The 20,059-nt window shown below is 36.6% G+C and overlaps 1 protein-coding gene across 4 annotated transcripts in view; it reads right to left on the reverse strand.

Annotated features, from left to right (window-relative positions):
- UNC13C (unc-13 homolog C) overlaps positions 1-20,059 on the reverse strand; it is a 152,409-nt gene that overhangs the window by 122,967 nt on the left and 9,383 nt on the right. For all 4 annotated transcript variants that reach the window (XR_012634452.1, XM_074916653.1, XM_074916652.1 and 1 more), the window contains exons 3-5: positions 16,720-19,947; positions 2,009-2,031; positions 1,415-1,479 (exon numbers count right to left, since the gene is read on the reverse strand). Coding sequence is in view for 3 of the 4 variants with exons in the window: in XM_074916653.1 (XP_074772754.1) it covers positions 1,415-1,479; positions 2,009-2,031; positions 16,720-19,687 (3,056 nt within the window). In the remaining variant the exon portion in view is untranslated. The remainder of the gene's footprint in view (positions 1-1,414; positions 1,480-2,008; positions 2,032-16,719; positions 19,948-20,059) is intronic.

Here is a 20,059-nt window from a genome sequence, read left to right on the forward strand (position 1 = left end):
TGGACAAACAACGTCATTCAAACAAATCCTAATGTTTTGCATTTGGAAGTCAGGAAAGAAAATTCACAGCACTTCTATTGTTCTATTTTTAAAATGTAAAGATACAATACTTATAAAACCCCATTCAAAAAAGGACTAGTTATTTTTGCAGAGTAAGAAATAGTGCTGATCGATATAGCAGGATAAAGTTTTTATCATTTTAGTACTGAGATACTTTGGAACTTTCTGAACTTATGAGAAAACTGCAAGTGGTCAAAGTGAAAGCCACATGTGGTTTCTGAGCCAAGAGAAGAATACTGTAATTTTATTCCAATGCCAAAGAGCACGCTAATAAAAAATCCACACCAATTATCTCTTACAATATTTTAAATGGTTCATGTTGCATTCAGCAACTAATTCTGCACAATGTCACACTTTTACAGCAAACCCCCTGAAGTTTCCATGATCTGGAAAAGGAACAAACAAAACACTTTGTGGGATGACAGACTATACGGACACTACCTAAATCACTGAAAAGCTGGAGAGTACGCTTAAATTTGGTCAAGACTTAGCGATAAGTACAAATGTTACCCTAACTGTATCTTCCATAGCAGCATGTGAATTATACTAAGAAAAATTAGTAAAAGACTATTAGTAACTTCAAGGGGAAAAAACCCTAAAACATTTGAATTTAAATGGGAAAACTTCCGTGTCTAGACTCTGTCATATGGCCTTTAAGATGTACAAATGAGAAAGCAGAAGATAAACTAGATAACTTGATCTCATCACCTCGTCTTTGTGACGCAGCATAACCATAGCAAACAGCACTTATACAGTGCACAAACAAGAGGATGATGTCCCTTTTAAGCAGTTAACTAATATAACTGATAAATTTTACCAATGTTTTTTATGTTTTTTCCTTTCCAAACTGGATAATAAAAAGATTTTCAAAACAGGAAGGAAAGTTTTTCCTGAAATAAAGGAATACCTAGAACAGGACGTAAGGGAAGTCCATCTGGAGACAACCAAACAACACGTACAGGTTTGTCACATTCACTCTCAGCAACTGGCAGATCTTTTTTCCTTTAACTTTTAGATTTCAAATATTAGACTGATATTATTATATTACTAAACATTTACTAAATGAAGGCAAAAAATCAAACTACAGCTTCAAAGGGCATTTATTTTGTATGCAAAGAGGTAAAAAAATTTTGTCATCCAGTTGACTTGTGCAACTGAATTGCTGGATTGATTTCTTAAAAATTCAGCATTTAAAAAAATTAAAAGGGTAAGACATACACAATGAAACCAACTATCTTCCTTTTAAAATAATTCAATTTCTTATAAAAAACAAAACTTTGAAAAAAACACTGTAACACTGTGAGATTAATTTGCAGACATAAATAATAAAGTTCACAGTCACATTGGTACTTACCCACTAAATGCCTGGACTGCATAAAGCCTGGAAGTATCCAAGGAACTTCCACTTACTATCTGAGCCTTTAATAAAGACCAGAAAAAGTACAGTTACTCAGTTGCTCTTAGTAAGTCTTTGCCAGAATTCAGCTGCATCAAACATGTAACACCCAATATGAAATGTTTAGCAGGGTCAGCTCCAGGCCAAAGCTAGAGTAACTATTGCTTTGGAATACATTTTGGTAGCATTCAGCACCAGTGACACACACTGGAAGAACCCATGGGAAGACAAGACATTGCTTCCCAAATATTGTTGTCCTTTAAGTCCTACAGTGTATGCAGCGTAGGTGATAACCAGAGGCAAAAATCCCAGCTACCACGTTTGACAGTAGCAGACCCCTGTGTTGGCAATTATGAGAAGCACAACAGCGAGGGTTATCCTGTTTGTAAATGCAACACATTTGCAATACACTCAAAGGAGAACAAAAGAGTGGAAAGCTGGGAAAAACATGCAGATCTCACAAATAAAATGAAGGCACCAAACAGGTCAAATAAGTCACAAACAAACAACAACAAAATACATGATCCCTCTAGCAAATACATGATTTTAAACCTTTTCATCCAAAGAAACGCTATCTGAAAGAGAATTGGGAAGAAGGGGAATACAGGTTAGACAAAACAGTCTCTGAGGAAATATGATACAAAAAACTGTCATGGTTTTAATCTGCTAATGCAGAGCAGAATCTAAGTAACACCCATGCTTAGCTGTATCACTGCAGCAAGACTACTGTCACTACATTTTAAACAAGCAAAAAGATCTTTTCAGTAGATAAGAATCCCTACTACATACACAGAACTGTGTGGATACCATATAATTTATATACTCTATCCCACCTCCACAGGCTTTTTAGTTTTTTTTTATTAAAAAATATATTAAACCTCCTAAATATTAATGAATATATATTTAATATAGTTGCAGTGTTCAAAAAAAAAAAGTTCTGTTTTCAAGGAAAATGGAAGTGTTTGTACAAGATTATTTAAAAAACAACCCCAAACTCTTGAACTGTACTGTAATTCTATTCTATCACAGCTATATTATGACAGAAATTACCCCCCAAACGCCATAGAAGAACTACCATTGTGAAAGTATAAGATATGAGACATATATATAAAACACTGTAAACTGCTTAATGCAAACCAGTGACGTATTCATGTTTACTATCAGACAGAAAAATACTTCCTGACAGGAAAAGCCACCCTTATTTTATTGTCTTGTCAATTCAAAAGTGCAAGTATATTTTAAATTTTTTTATATACTATTCTTATATACACTTATATAAGTGTCTCTCTTTTTTAAGAATTTATAGTATAGCGCATACATGAAACTGCATTGTTTTAATTGTCACCTTACTGATCTTTTCATTTCCCCCCCCCCCAGCAGAGTAGACATTCTACAGGCTCTTTAAACAGTTCAGGTATTTTCTAGCTGTTTGGGGATATCCAACATTACCAAATGATCATTTACACCTTAAACACGTGCCACCTTTCACTTTTAAACCAGTTTATCTACAAGAAAATATCAAGTTCAAACACATATGAAGAACAGATTAGCAAATGTGAAGATGCATACAGGATAGCAGTGACAAATCAGGGAACTAAAGGGCTCTTTTGTGCCGCTAATTTTAGAGGTTACTTATGTAATCAAAGCAAAGCACATGCACAAGGAGGGACAGAATGAAAACCATAGAAATAGAAATGCATTTGCCTGACAACATCAGATATGATTGGCTACTCTCTCTCCACAGCATATAAAGAAGATTTGGGCAACCATATGATCCTACTTTCCCACTACAAAACCCTTACATAAGCATAAAATTATTTCATAATTTAAATTAATTAAATAAAATTATTTCATAAGCAGGGCAAGAGCAGAGCCAGGAGTAACTAGATAGCTGTAAGCTGGGCTGCCCATGGAAACAAAGTGGGATGTGCTTTGATGAGAGCTAAAGGTGGTAAGAGTTAAAACCAAAGTGCTGGAGCAGCATCTGGAGAGATGAATGTAAGGAAAGCCAAGAGAAGACTCTAAGTAGGAGAGACCGTGACTGAGTTAATTCTCAAACTTGTAAAAAAGGTAGATTCCAAAAGGTGAAGAGAAATCTGGGGACTGAGGGAAGTTTTAGGCAGGACACCACTTGTAGGAAGCCTCACCATAATCTGTTGGCACAACCTACACCTCCTTTCTAGAATATCTAATCATAACAAATTTTGTAATAATGCCATGCAAAAATACTAGTAATATAAATTTTAATATAAATATTTAAAATAATAGTAATAAATCCCAGTATTACTTCTGTGGAATGCAATTTTAAAATAGTTTTGGGGTACTTTGCTAACAGGTGCCTGAAGAATCATACGAATTATATGTTTAGTTCAGTTGTTTAGAAAGTTATATTAAAAAATACTAAATTGTTGAGACTTGTCTTCCACATCAAATGGAATTTTGTTTGCAGAATATGAGAGATGGACATATGAATTTTTCTTTACCTCTCTTGGGCTTCAGCCAGCTTCATCTAATTTCACTACACTTCCTTTACTACACTTCCTTTACTGGAACCTACTTTTGCCTAAATTTAGGAAGGAGAGCGACAGTCAAAAATTAGTAAGGGAAAAAAGGTTTTACGTTTTTGGTTTAACTTGTTTTTTCTCTGCAGTTGCTACTTAAAAAACTCCTAAATGCAGCAGTCTAATGGCCTCTTTTCTCACTAGAAATTGCATAAACAGATGACGGACATCAATTTCCCAAAACGAGACTTTGAGAGCATCTCTTTTTTTTGAAACAAATAGCTACATCTTCAGAGACAAAATTAGTTTGAAAACTTCAGTGTTTATTGCTTCTTCTGAACTCACCATGAGAGAAATAACCTGAACTGTGGAAGTGTTCTTTCTGGGTAAGAGAACACCAAATCGGGAGGTGCACAGTCACCAAGCGATTCACTTCAGTAGTCATTAGGCTACCAGAACAGACAGCACATTCCTTGATGTAGATGAGAAGTGAACTGGGATTATGTAAGAGACCACTGAATGTATTTTCAAATCAGGGATACAAGGCTGGACAGTTCAGACTATAGTGCTGAACGACAATGATTTACTTAAAAGAGCTTATTTCCATATAACTCATTTCTGTCACCCACTAATCTAAAAAAGTTATGAATGTACCAAGAACAGTGTAAACGCTGGTTCATTTAGTTAACCCCATGGGATGCTACTTTTGTTCAGTTTCTCCTTAGATTTTTAAGTGAAAATTCACTGCATTACAAAAAACCAGTATAGTCTTCAATGTTATGACCCTATACCTTATGCTATTTTAGATAACCAGAGGGTCTTTTACAAGGATCACAGGAAATATCCGTGGAGTGATATTGCTCCACAATTGTGCTGTTCCAGGCAGTGCTCTCCATATATACACCCATGTAGTGGAATGATGAAGAGTAGGATGATCATCTAGCTACTTGTTCCAGAAAATTATATTTACAAATGTTAAATATTGAAGGCAAAAAGTAAAATACACCCCCCTCCTCCCTTTTGTTTTTAGGCAGTCTGATAATTTTAAACTCAATTATATTTAAATAGGTAACTGGTAAAAAGAGGAAAAAACTGTTTTAACTCAGTTAAGGATACTGTAGTGGTACAAGGTTTCTGTTGTTCATTTAAATTTATATAATCATAAAAACTAATACGAAGAAGAAGAAAAGGTAGCATATAATTAATTACAGGAAGGAAAGTATTATGATCAACTATCATACCACACTTCTCCAAACAAGCTCATTTTCTATGCAGAATTCTTGAGCTAATGATAGAACAAAAAATGGGAAGAGAGGACAACCTTAAGGAATATTTAGCAAACCATATTTTAAAATGCTCCTGCTTAGCTAGAAAGTCCTTTCCAGCTTATTTTACCACTTACCACTTACCTCTAATCCTCCTCCTAAGCCTCCCCTAAACAGACATAAGCCTTTAGGGAAATATGAAATTATAAGTATTCGCTTTAAAATTAGTCTTTAAAGTTCCACTAATAAGAAGTTCCAGCTATTAAGAGGCTGTATAACATTCAATGTACCCCCTAAATCCTGGCTTCTGTTGACAATAGTTTGCAACTATCTACTGAGGGAAGTTAGTCCCCATTTGGCAGGGGAGTGGGGGTGGAGTGACGAGGCTTACTTGGCTTTTTTTCAGCCCTCTCCAGTCCCCAAGTTATTTTCTGTACCCATATCAGCTTAAAGGTTTTGAGAAACCTAAGTAAAATTTTCAGCAAGTGTTTATTAATGCTGCATAATTACTGTTCAAACTCAGTCTGAAAACTAATAGATCTTACAAAAGCTGAACCTTACACTGATATCAACTCTTTTCAAATTAACACATGGTCTGGTTTATCCAGTTTTAATGGCAATGTTGTTACCTGTAATGTACCACACAACACAGGAACTCATCATACAAGATAACTAGTTTCTATGCCCAAAAGTCCTAGGAAAAAGATCTCTAGAGGATGCTCAGAAGACAGATTCTTCCAGCATGAAAGATAAACTAGCAAGGAAGATACAGAAGTGAAGACAGACCTTTGCTTTTGTAGCTTATGATACCACCCGAAACACAACTGGGCAACAGTCTCATCAGTCAGCAGAGATATTTATATCAAAGAGGTTCAGAAGACTCTCCCCCCAGTCATAAGCATCCTTCAAGTCTTGTGTCATTACTTCACTTTTGCGTTTTTTTTTTTCTGAGCAGCAGAGCATTATCCTAATACACTTCTCTTTCTTTAATGACTGCAAAAATGTAGTTTACCATCCCCCTCGCCACAGCATGAGAACTCTAATAAGGCCGTAAAAATCTAAACTGTTAGGAAACCCTAGGATTAAAATACTATTATGTATACTGCCTTGATTTTCCACTGTTGTACATGTGCATAATTGTATAACACCAAATTGGAAAAAGATTTGAACTTCATTATTCTCTCAAAGTACCATTTTAATCTTTAATTCTGTAAAACAGTTGCAGGAGCATCAAACTGACTGATAATTACGTCATTCCTGGAAGCAAACCCTTTGGACATAATACTTGCTGGAATTAGATAACAATACAGCTGTTCCAGGGAAATAACATGTGTAAAGTATGTACAGGCAGGAGGAGTTTGTAGTCTGAGCTGGACATTGTAATTCATATTTTTTGCTAAGAAAGGGAAATAAAGGATGAAAACTCGGGTCAAATAAAAGCAGCACATGCTAAAATAATAAATGCAGTACCCAGTAGTACAGCACAGGACATCACAGTATGTGAACCTAGAGGAAGTTGTCTTGCTGAAGCATATTCCAGGAAGATATACTATATAATGCCTGAAAGATAATATTAAAGCTAGTACATCTTAAGAGATGAGTGATGCCTGTCTGACAAAGAAAAGGTCAAACTAGACTAAAGCTTGGTTGACAGGAGAAATAGAAAAATTGCTCCTAGCACTTTACTAGCAGTGATGTAGAAGTACTACTAGTAGATACATTGACAGCCAAAACAAGATGTCAGCTTGGTAAAGATAAAAACTGCATTTGTGCCTTTATTAATAAACTGGTCTGCAACTCTGAAACAAGAGGACATGGATTAAAAACATCTCTGGTGTTTAGAAATTGAGTCCCATTAGACTTCTAATGGCTCTTGTTTTCTACTTTCTTTCAACAGCTACTGGATACTTCTAGCAACTTCTGAAACTTACCTTTAAAAGAATAAATTATTGACTATCAAGAGAACTATTTGCTTACAGAACACGGTATGATACTAATGCTTCTTAATTTCTGGTGGTGTCAAAAAGCAGTTTTAAATCTTTTTCTCTTACTCATCCATTTTACACATATTCTTCTCTCCTGGTTTATTTTACATTTGATAATAAGTTCATCATATCTCTCATTTCTCCATCTTGGTATATATGCAGCTGATGGACAAGAGTTCCTGTGGTGAGGCTGCAGTTACACTGGTGATACCTAGAGCTGTGCAGAGTTTATGAAGCTGAGATAGCACTGACAAATCACTTCCTGCTGTTTGGCCTATCATCAAGAAACCTCGTTTCTCAAAAAGAAGAATCAGAGAGAAAAAAAAATATTTTGCCACATCACATCTCTGAGATTCCTTAAACAAGTCCAACTAGTTTCAGTAGCCAACTCCAGAGAAACTACATCGCTCAGTAACTTGCTCTTCACCACTACTTTAGGGAAAGCAGATTAAAGCCTTTTCTGTGTTCAACAAGGCTTTAACTTTTTTCTAGTTAACTTGTATCTTTATACACATCATATTCTTTATCATAGCATCAATAAACAGCTCTACCAGCAACACAATCAGAAGACATGGGCTACCTGGAAAACCTCTTTACATAGGTTTTAACTGAAAATCAGTAAAATTTTCAGTGGAGTAAGAGTTTTACCTGAGGCAAGTGCAGAAGAAAACTCTCACAAAAATGGAAAGCATGAAACAATATAAAAGTGCAGGTGTCTGTAGGTATGCTTTGTTCTTTGCTAGAGTTATTTATATATCAATCAATCGTGTCTTTATTTTCAGGTTTACCAAAAACTTCAAATCACGCAAGCTAACTTCAGAATACTCTCCCCTGATCAAGGAGGCAAATCCCATGGTTATCAAGGTTTCATTGGTTTCAACAATAATTTTACATCAGCAGGAACTGGGTGAGGCCCTACGGGAAGGGTGGCGAGGGACTCTGTCAGGGGGCGTCGGGCAGGACATGGGGTAACGGTTTTAAACTGGAAGAGGGTAGATTCACATTAGCTGTAAGAAGAAATCCTTCCCTGTGAGGGGGTGAGGCCCTGGCCCAGGTTGCCCAGAGAAGCTGTGGCTGCCCCCTCCCTGGCAGGGTTCAAGGCCGGGTTGGACGGGGCTTTGGGCAACCTGGGCTGGTGGAAGGTGGCCCTGCCCGGGGCAGGGGGTGGGACTGGATGATCTTTAAGGTCCCTTCCAACCCAAAGCATTCCATGATGTACGATATTTTCTTCTATTAGGAGTCCCAGGGAGACACAACTGTGTAGATGCTCCACTGACCACCTGGGAAACGTGCATAACGGAACAGCCTGGCACCAGTCCCATAGAAGTAGTCACAATTGCACTTGGGCAACAAAACAGAATCTCCTTGGTTTCACACTTTATTGTAATATCCTCCTTCTCCAATAGATTAGAGGAAGATTTGTGCGTAATTATGAACTCATGTTTTCCAAGCCATTACATTTTTTAAATGCATGTCTAGATATTTTTTTTCAGTCAGTTGCTTTAACAAGATTCCTTTTACCCCGAAGCTGCATTATAAAATGATGCAGTGTTATTTCTGCTTCTAAAATATGATCTAAAGAAAAGGCTTAAATGTTTTAGAAATAGAATTAGAAAATATTTCTTAATCTTGGTGGTAAACTACCAATTCACGTTCATTCCCACAGCAGAATGAGTATAAATAAGCCCTTGGAACTGACATTGACGCTCAGGTTTTCTCTTAGCTCTAGTAAATTTATTTTAAATCTGTTTAAGCACAAAAAGGGCAAGCAAATTGCATGAATATTAATCAATATACATTAATTCTAAAGACAGTGAAAATAGTGTTAAATAGTTTTCTGTTCTTGTAATATGAGTAGTAAAGACTTTCTTCTTTTATGAGGGAAACTGGCAGTTTTAATGAATTACTTTTCCTAAAAAAGGAAGTCATTCTCTAAACACAAATAGTTTGGGGTGGTTTGTTTTGCAGGGTTTTTGTTTGCTTGCTTTTAATAAACAGCCAAAATTTGGATGATTTCTGCTAAACCTTGCTGATAAGGACATGGGGGGGTTTGTATTTTGGGATTTTTTTTTTTTTTTTTGCTTTGGTTTGTTTGGGTTTTTTTAAAAGGTTTTTAAAAATTATTTTTAAAAATTATTGAAGAATAAGTATAGCTATTCCAGCTAAAGGGCATCTGATAACAATAGAGGGGTTTTGGATTCCCAGACTGTTATGCAAGTGTATTTGTGACACGTTTTCCTGATGTAATGCACACTGATTCAGTAAGAGTTACTATGCTAAATTAAACTGCTGATATTCATTTTTTTTGGTTACTACCCTTTTTTTAAAGAGATGCAATATTACAATCTAATTTTTTCCGATAAACATGAAGCTTGTAACTGAAGAATTAGAATACAATCAGCCATAAGAACACTATTAAGCTTTCTGAAAGACATATTAAACCATTTTAAAAATAATTCTTTCACTTACGGTTTCTAAAACTTGGATTATCTTTTTAACAGATCTTGGAAAAAACATAACTTCTTGTTAAGAGGGGTTTGCTTTTACTTGAATGGCAAAAGTCTCTAAAACGATGATCACTGCTCTCAGTACAATTTTCTTTATTCTAATAGTTCTTTCAAAGGACTGAACACGTAGCAGCAGCAAGCCACTGATGCAGATCATCCTTTCATGAAGGTGGTCAGTGTAACTACTCGTTCTGTCTCCCCAGACAAAATATGGATGTATCATCTTTATCATTAACTGATTAGATTTCCTCATGTAATTTTTCTAAAGCAACCTTTCCACAATTCTACTAATCTCAAGCTGAATGGACAACCATTTACTGTTTTCATTTTCTGATACTCCTTTTTCCCATGAAAGGGCAGACAAGAAGCAGGAAGGGAAGGGTATAAAGACTTATGTCTGGCTCTAAAGCAAAACCAGAGGCAAGAAAAAAAATACACAGACTCTTGTGTGCATGAAACAAGCATATGCAACACAGACTCATTCAAATCTTTATCTATTGGTTCATCCACATCATCTTGACTGAATTCATGGAGTTAATAATTTGATAGAATGCTATTTTACTTCCTGTAATATTACTGGAAGATTTCTAGAGTGTACATACATACAATAAAGGAAAAAGGATTTTCTAGAATTTTAGCTAAGCAGATTGTGTGCAGGAATATACTGTATTTCTCAATTCCCACCTACATCATCTGAAAATGTATTTAGTTTCCTCCTACTTCAGCTCCTTATCCCCCCCTCCGCCCCCCAAAGTTAAAGATATCCATCACTGTCTTTACCTGACCAAAAGTCAGGCACAAGCATGAAATTTGGAAAGAAAAAAAAGGCAGTTGGAAAAACTATTAGTTAAAATAATAAAAATTAAATAATTAAATAATATTTAACTAAATATTATTTAAAACTAAATTTATAGAATCCTTAGCTGGCAGTAAGTCTTGTTTTCCTCAGTACCACACATCTATTCAAGCGTATAACAAGGGTATCCATTTCTTCCTCAGCCTGTTTACACAATACATCTGTTCCCTTGCCACCGTCTTCAGATGTGAATATGGAATTCACACGGAGGAAAAGCCTCTGTAATCTACCTGTTCAAATTATTAACACATGAAGAGAAAAGCAATAGACGAAGCAACTTCAGTTGAAAAGTTATGTCCCCAAATCCAACTCTTTATACCTCATATAAGTTTTTTTTTTTTTTTAAACATTGCAGATCAGCTGTATCAGCCACACAGCACACACAATCAGCCCTAATATTAATGAAGTCTTTTGTCACTCCAGGTTAAAAAACCCCCAAACCCCATCTATTAAGGATACGGTAGAATACAAACAAAACCTTGTATCACTGAATACTGTGGTTTCGATATTTTGAAACAGAAGAGAACATTTGAGGCTTGGTATTGCTGTTAACTTTTATTAACTAATATTGTTCCTGCCTGGGCTATTCTACAACGATGCAAGGACTATTTGCAGTATACTCATCCATTAACTATTTTTTTTTTTCTGTTAGACTATGCCTGAGATTAGAAAGATGAGTAATACCCTTGGGCTAAGTGAAGGAAAAGCATCTCAAAGAGATCACATTAAAAAAAAGTTTCATTATTTTGTACAAGGTGATGCTGAACTCAGAGGAAACTTAAAAGTGTAGCCACAACTCTGCTGCACACCCTCTGGTGGGGGCTTCTGGGGAGTGCTTACAGTGAAGTACACCTAAACCATACGAAGTATGTCAAAACTAAATCAACTTAAAAGCCGCATGAGTTCAAGACAACTTATTTAGATTTAATTACACCTAAGCTTTCCATAGTGCCACAACACCATTATTCACTAAAGAATAACTATAAATTTCAGTTTGTATTTAATTAACAGCAAAATACTTGAAGAAATAAGGTGGTAATGACAACGGAGGGGTTATAGATTTTGAAGAATTTCTGCAAGATGACAAACTTTTGTTTTGACAATGGTAGACTGATTAAAAAAAGGAAGGATGACTTAACAACATCTTATACCGTGGTATGAACCAGACTGACTGCCATCAGCTGTTACTACTGGTCATGGAAGGAATTAGTAGCTCAGTTTAGCATAATACCTGCATGTTCTACTTTTATTAATTGCTGTAGTATTTTATACACTAAACTAGAACTCTGCCATCTGACTAGACAGCCTTCCCTTACCCAATCTGCACCAGCAGCCTAAGAAGGAGCTTTATTTTAAAGAAAAAAACCCTCTGCGAACCCAAACACAATTCACGATATTTCAATCAGTCAACATAGTTACCTCAAGCAATTAAGAAATAAGAATATACATCTACTTGTCATTTCTCTTTCTATAGTGGTCCTTTCTTAAAGCCCACTTCTCAAGACACCTAATGTAGATTGAGTGTAGGAGAACTCTTAATCTATCATTAAAAGCAATTTATCTTCTGACAAGCTCATTTCCCCATTACAGTCACCAGCAACCAATATGCAACTGCTGTGACCAAGGTAATAGTTTTATTTATCCTGTTTCCACCTGAATGGCTCTAAAATCACCGAGTCATTTACTGAACAATACCACATCAATTGATTTTCATCTTGATCTTTTCAAGTCCAATCCAAGACATATTCACATAACAGAACTGGTACAATACTATTAACTATAGTTGTTAGTTACTAGTAATTGTGCACCTATACAAGGGTATTAAAACCAAACAAGATGGAGTTAAACCATAAAGGAAACAAAAGCCTGAGTACCACAAGACAATGTTAGATTAACTTCTGAGGCCTGTACTGTTTGGGAAAATACAGTTAACTTGGGCAGTTCCAGCAAATAGTTATTATAAAATGGCTAGAAAAGCTGTCAAAATAAGAAAATACATGCTTTGTCAAAAGAGCATAATTTGAACAGACAGAGTTTGAAATAAGCATTAGTAATATACTTATTTAGCGGACAGCTTTTCTTAGTGTGGAACCAAATAACATCACTGCAAGGGGAGTGTGGCAATGCCCCCCTCACCATTCTCCCCTGCACGGGATGGGGTAAGGCATTACCAGGTTCTTTGTTTTCAAATGTTAGCATCACATTTCCTCCTTCAAGCATATACAAAGCAACTGAATATACTGATACTGAGCTCTAAGTTCTGTTCTGCAGTCAGACCCCCTAAAGGTAATACCAACCCTTCCTATAAAAACACAGACCCGCATTGTTAAAGAGGCAACCCCCATCCCTGGCCCCTGTATATCTGGATAGATTAAGATGAGTTCACCCGTCTTGACATCAAAAACAATCTACAGGTTATTCTGTGGTAGAAAAGTCAGACTAAAAGCTTCTTAAAATCTGATCAGTCACCAAATGATCAGTAAGATCTTCATCAACTAGTTCAGGAAGCTACTGCACGTAAACTACTATTCATAGAAAGAGTCTGTGTTATCACCAAAAACAACTCAGAAGAGTGCATGCAACTCTGGAAGCTTATCCAAAGTGATGGTTTCATCAGGAGAGAGAATGATCCTTATTCTAAGGCATCTGTAAAAGATAACAAGATAGGGATGGAATGAAAGGAGCCACTGGGGAAAAAAAAGCTAGAAAGTAACCAGTGAGGACTGGAACTATAAATAAAAGGGTAAGAGTTATTCTCAATTATAGCGTACAAAGAAACAAGCCACTGCCTCGCATTTCTCTGTTTTTTTTTTTTTTTTTAAAGAGCCATCAATCCCTCCAGTAACGTACATGCATCATTACAATGCCTCTAATGTCCTTATGAAACTTTAAATCCGAGGATCTCTCATGTACCACTCATATCTCCTCTCAACCATATACCCTATTTCATTCCAGTATGTCTCCAAAACCACTCTAATAAATAATACATAAGCAATCAGCCCATAGTGTATTTTTTTCTCTCCAGCTACAGACTGAGAATAGGTCTATCCGATGGGGCTCTTGTACACTAATGAATTATTTATGTGCCAAAGTTTCAATGACCTTACTTCAAGTGCTACTAGAATGGAAATAATAGCATTCTAAACCTTTCTTTTGTACTAAATAAGAGAAATAATACTCCTGCATTATCTGGTTATATTTCTGATTGGTCAGATTGCTGTCTACCCATTCCTGCCTACACGGAGAGATGAAACTCATTAAACAATAGGTTATGTTCTGATTACATAATGAAGATTAATTCAAGGAACTTGATGTGAAACTAGTACTTTTCCATCCACAAATAAGAAATCAGAAGTTGACTGTGAAATCAGTTACAGGGGTAAGCGTCAAAAAACCCCAACAGACCCATTCATAAAAGTAATGTAAAACCTAAATCAAGTATTAGTTGCTGTTCTTTAAAGCTATTGCTGCTCCTGTAAATATTAAAAGGAAGATATAATATGCCAAACTACTATTTGCTTAAATGATAAATTAAGTATTCCCTGGACATGGATGAATCCACACATAAAGAGGAGGGGGCAAGCTGTGAAAACGGAGAGGCTACAAACCATACATTTTGTGTATTTTGTAGAACTCCTTTAAGAATTTACTTACAAAATGTTGTTTCCTATACTAAATCAAAACTGCTGTGCGATTCAGGTAATAAACAGAAGTTAAATATGTCTTGTCTTGGAGAACAAACTGACATTAAGAAGACATCCTTCTTCAAAGGCTGCATTCAAAGTATTCAAAAAACGTATTTCCTTCTCACAGAACAGTTGAGGCTGGAAGGGACCCCTCTGGAGGCCATCTAGTCCAACAACCCTGCTCAGGCAGGGTCACCCAGCACGCACTGCCCGGGACCATGTCCAGATGGCTTTTCAATATCTCCAAGGATGGAAATTCCATCTGTGGATTCCATTATCAGTGAATAGACTCTCTATAATATCAGTCATCAAGCTCACTGAAAGTAAAATCAAGAAAGATTTGACCCCAATGTCACTCAGCAGCAGAAATTTTTCAGGTCATGTATTCTTTGAGTAGACTACTGCAGCTAGGAAATATATTCTGAAGAATTGTTAGGTGTTCTGCAGACATAAAAAGGTAAAATATGGTATTCATCCATTAGATAGAAAACATGAAAGACTGCTTTTTTAATAAATCTTGCCAGGTATGCAACAGGACCTGGAGATACATTTGTACCAAACCAGCGGCTGCTGAGGCAGAATCCCTGATTGAAACCAATGTCCTCCTCACTGGGGTGGAAAACAAAGTGAAGAGAAAACGGAACTGCTCCTCATGAGTCAATGCATACCGTTTAACAATCTGAGAAGTGTTGTAGCAGTTAATCTGTAAATTCCCCTTAACCTCCTGCTGTATTCCTTTCTCCTTTATTTCAGTGGAAGCGAAGATGGAGGCCCTAACATCACCTCTTATAACCACGGAGACACTTTATGCCCCGGAGACTACAACCAGTAACACATTTTCATAAACTGGCCTTAGTGTCAGCTGGCTTCTCCGTAAATACAGTATAATAAATGCTTCAGTAATTCAGAAGAAAAAAATGTCAATAGACTAAGAGACTCAAAGAGGTCTTTCACCTGCTGGGTTAAAAACACAAATATATTTAATTCATAGAACTGATTGCATGAAATGTAACATCAAAGTTAGTTCTCATTTTCTAACAGCATATGTTATCTAATTATACATATAAATGCACAGACTTTAAATAGTGGAACCAATCTGGGTTTCACTATTTTGGGTCTTCCCTGTGTGCTTTCTTTAATTAGATCCTCAGACCTTTATATTCCCATCACACAACAATGACCAGGTAAAGAGACTGTGGTCCCCCTCTCCCATGCCTCATAAACCCCTGAAAACACCAGCTATTGCTAGCTGTTTCTTCACATACACCATCTAATATCCAACAGAGTACTGCAGAAAAAGATCTGCAAAACGCCAAGTCTACAATCTAGTGTCATTATCTGACTGTAAAAACAGACTTTAAAATAAACTTTCATATTAGCAATATTGAATTGCTTGTGTAACATAGTTTCAACTCGACTATTTTTATAATAAAGTAGTTGACCACCTACAAAAGAAATTTCATGGTAGTTCAGGCTTTGGATGCTCATTACTACTAGAAACAGTCTTTGGCTAAAGGCACAATTCTTTAGAATGAACGTATCAGATGATTATTTTTTCAAGGCAGATAAAGAAAGCAAAGATTCAGTCAAGGTGACAATTACCATCTGGCTAGCTACAGTAATTATGTGCTCCCAATTAAATGCACATTCAGTATTACAGTGTTAGCATTACAGTGTATGTTCATATTGAAAAATCACCATATCCGTGTATTACTAGAGGTATTAAAGTTGTGTATATGACTGTCTGCTTTGAAGTCCATTAATACAGAAGATAATCGATCTTAGAGATAAAGAGAGATCTCAAGAATAAATCTGTGTCAACACCCTCTGTGAGTTAAGTTCCTTTCCACGACATCTTCACACATGGATGCTACCACTTATTCTTCTCTCTCCTCCACACCCTTCTCTTCCCTTTTTTGGGGACTGGCTATTTGACTGAGGGTTTACTGGGAGTACTGGTAGTACAACAGTTTAGATCTGCAGGCTCACAAGTACGTAACAAGTTACGGGTTGCATACAGGATGCAAAACACTGCTGATCTGTATGAATATAGAACCAACCACCCCTTAAAAACCGTTAAAACACTGTAATATCTGAACATTCTAGATTACCCCTGTAAATACATTTATAAAGCTATAGGAAAACCAACAACCGTGTACTGTTTAGTTCTTTTTATAAGATTTAAATCTCATGCAATTTAATTTCAAGTTGCTGAAATTTAAAGCAATACAATTGCTTACGAATATGTTTGACTAAACATTCAGAAAATTCCTTCAAAACTAACTGGTGATATTTTAGCCTTCTGACATCCATGGGACTATTTCACGGTATGAACAAAAGCAGACTCAGCAGAATTTTTATCACCAAATCCACTGGAAGCAGGATCAGGTACCATACGGAAGTTAACGTCCAACTCTAGTAAGAACAATGTTTTACTTAAAGGCAGTAATTAAATACTATTACCTCCAGCAAGGATCTTCTCCTCCAAATCGCTCATTTGTTTCTTGTACGCTTTTAAAGCAGCTTCTTTAAATGACGGTCGAATTCTTTTTTTCTTTGGAGTTTCAGTAAGCATCTCTGGGACGTTCTGATTTTCATCTTCCCTTACTTCTATGTCAGCAGCCAGGTCACTTTCAGCTTCCAGCATCTCCCCCCTGACCACACTGTCCAGCTGTGTGGCATATTCCTCCTCTGCTAGCATTGCATAGGAAGTTTCATATAAAGGCTGCCCCAATTCACATTCTTGGACCTGCTCACTAGTTTCACTACTATTAGTTCTATTTTCTAGCTTAGCGAGCACTTGTTCCATTACTTCTACATAGTCTGTTTCGTTCTCACCACGTGGCTCAATTAAGTCTTCCTCATACTCTGCTTTGTAGCAATAAGGTTCAGCATAAACATCAGAATCGAGCGTTGTACTTGATTCATTTGCCGTAGACTGAGATAAAGTTCTAAACCTTCCCATGAAAGATGAACCACTGTCTTCATACCCACTTAAACTTTGTGTACTTTTATTCCAGACTACTTCTAAAGCTGATTTAGCACGCTGAAGTGTAGATCCAAATTTAGGAAAGCTGAAAGTCTTATCAGAAAGGTCTATGCTTAATCGGCTGTGCCAAGATTTAGGGGCTGTTTCTTCCGAGTCATCGCTTGGTAGTTCACTCTGACTTCGGTACATCATAGGCAATCTGTTTTGATTCTGATAAGAGGAAAGAGAGTTTGTTTCCTGATAATCATCATATTGACCAGTCCACTGACTTTGTGACTCGCTATCAAGGCCTGGGCACGATGGAGAAGTACCATCAAGGGTAAAATCGTAGCTCTCAGTATCATACTGGAAATCAGAACTTTGGCACTTTCCAAAATCTGTCTGTTGATCTGAAGGGCTGCTCATGTCATACACAAAAACTTCCTGTGTGGATGAGTCTAGGCCCAAATCTGCCCCTTGTTCCAACTGATTCCAGTCTTTCCATGGGGAAAAATCGTCATGCAAAGAAAGCTGAGAATCACTATAGTGGCTTCTGTCTCCAGATGCACATATTATTCCATTGCTTACTCCACTATCAATGGTTTCTGTATTCTCCACTTCAATTTGCTCTGGGTACTCTTGCATATCTTGGACAACTGCCTGTTCCTGGGAACTGCCATACCAGTCTGTAGAATCGTCTTGCCTGCGCTGCCAAAGTTCTCGATCAGAGGAAGACAATAGCGAACTGCCATTTGTTCTGCAAAAATACTGATTTTCAGAAAAATCCTCAGAGTAAGACTGACACAATTTTGAGAAATCTGACTCTGAACGGCTAAGCTTTGGTGTTGCAAAGTCATTCTGTAAGTGCCATAGAGGAGTCATGTCTGAATAATAGGTCTTCGATTGCTTTTCCATGTTGTCAAATTCTGGCGACTGATTGCCGTAATTTCTTCTATCTGAATAGGTGCTGATGTCAGCACTTCTGTTAAGGTCTTTAGTATCTGGGGACTCGATACTCCCCTTTGTAGTGCTTGTTTTCATTTGAAGTGCTGATTTAGATATCTTTGCATAACTGTTCTTATTAACATCCGATTCCAAATCTTTATCACTGTCAGGTGACTCCCAGTCACGTATTTTAGTTTTTGTCTCTGCAGTTAAAAGCTTCATATCCATACTCTCATATGTCTGAGAGGAAGGTAGTCCTCTTTCTCTTCTGTCTTTGATGTCATGGGAAAATATATCTGTAGAAATTCCAATGCCAGTTCCCTTAAGTTTATATGACTTTTTTAAAATCAAATCTCTCTGTTGTGATGACTCAAAGTAAACAAGAATGGGCCTGGGCTTTGCATTTGGACAGTCTCTTTGTTGCCCCAGTCTTTGGGCAAACTCAATTTTAATAGTGCTTTGTGCCTCTGAGAACCCCATTTTATCTATTAATATTTTGTAAACTACGCTTTCAGTTTTTTCAAGCCTCTCTTCAGGCACATTTAGAAACCTAAGACTTGCTTTGTTTCCTGGATGGCCTATCTGCTTAATGTAGTCGTGTATGTCCCGAGTTTCTCTTCTGGACTGTACAAATCCAGTTCGCAATTGTTCAATTTCATTTTGTACAACTTCTACACTACTAGAAATTTCATCAATTGATTGTTTCAGAGCATTAACATGACCTCTTAATTCAGAGAGTTCGGTTTCAATTTGACTTATTCCCTGAAGTTCTTTAAAGATCATTTCCATAACATCATGGGTTTGACTAATACAACCTGTAGAACTGAAGCCAGGTTCAAGAGTATTTGATTTCTGGTGACGGCCAGTTCTGTCCAGAGATTTACTTCTTAAGCCCCATGTTTTTTTCCATGTACTTAGTTCAGAGTCTGACGAGACACATTCTTGGCTCTTCTTCCATTTCCTTAGTTTTCGTAAAGCCCCCAGCTTCAGTGTGTGTAAAGTGCGTTCTCCATCTGAGCTTCCATCAGATGGGGCAAGGCTGCTTAAGCTTTTTCTGTTGCGTCTCACAGGCATTGTGTGTGATAAGTATTCGGTCTTCTTGCTATTACTTTTTACTTCACTTAACGACTCAGAATAAGAACTATCATTTGAAGACAGATCTGGAACTATATCTTCATTATTACTACTTTTTGTTACAAAAATATGCTTTTGCAGTCCATTGGCAATTGCAACTCTGTAACTGAATGTTGGAGACAGTGAAAATTCTCTATTATTTTCCTCTTCTTCAGTTGATAAGTTGCGAGCAGATGGGCACTTGGCAATCTTTTTAACAGTGCTTTTTAAAGTATTTGAAAATTTTGGATTCTTTGTTTGTCCAATCTGAGTTAAGTCTTGTTCCTTTTTGCTCTGACAACTCTCTTTCCTTTTTGTACTATTTCCCGATTTCTTTGTAAACATTCCTTTGCAAATCTTATATATGTAAGATGAGATCAGGCTCTTGAAAAGGGCAGAAACCATGGAGTGTAATTTATATTAAGCTGTTTCCACAAAACACAAGTTTTGATCCAGACAAGTATTTGTATCTCCAACAGGATCATCAGCATATGTTTCATCAGAGACTATAGATATATAAACTGCTGATGCTCTAGTAGCATTGACAGAAGAAAAAAAAAAAAAAAAAAAAATAATCACACATCTGCTTGTTGGAAACCAAATCCTGAAGGGGTTTTCTATCTCTTGCAAAATCTCACTCTGTTGCACATGACTTCTTGAAGTGTCTAAAAAGGAGGGAATGACATTACAATGGCTGCCAAACAAACTTATTCAATAATATTGATGTTGTTTTAACTGGGTTACAACAGAAACATGGAGGAGTTAAGTATTTGTTTA

Source organism: Athene noctua, chromosome 13, assembly GCF_965140245.1.
Source record: "Athene noctua chromosome 13, bAthNoc1.hap1.1, whole genome shotgun sequence".
NCBI classification, from domain to species: Eukaryota; Metazoa; Chordata; class Aves; order Strigiformes; family Strigidae; genus Athene; species Athene noctua.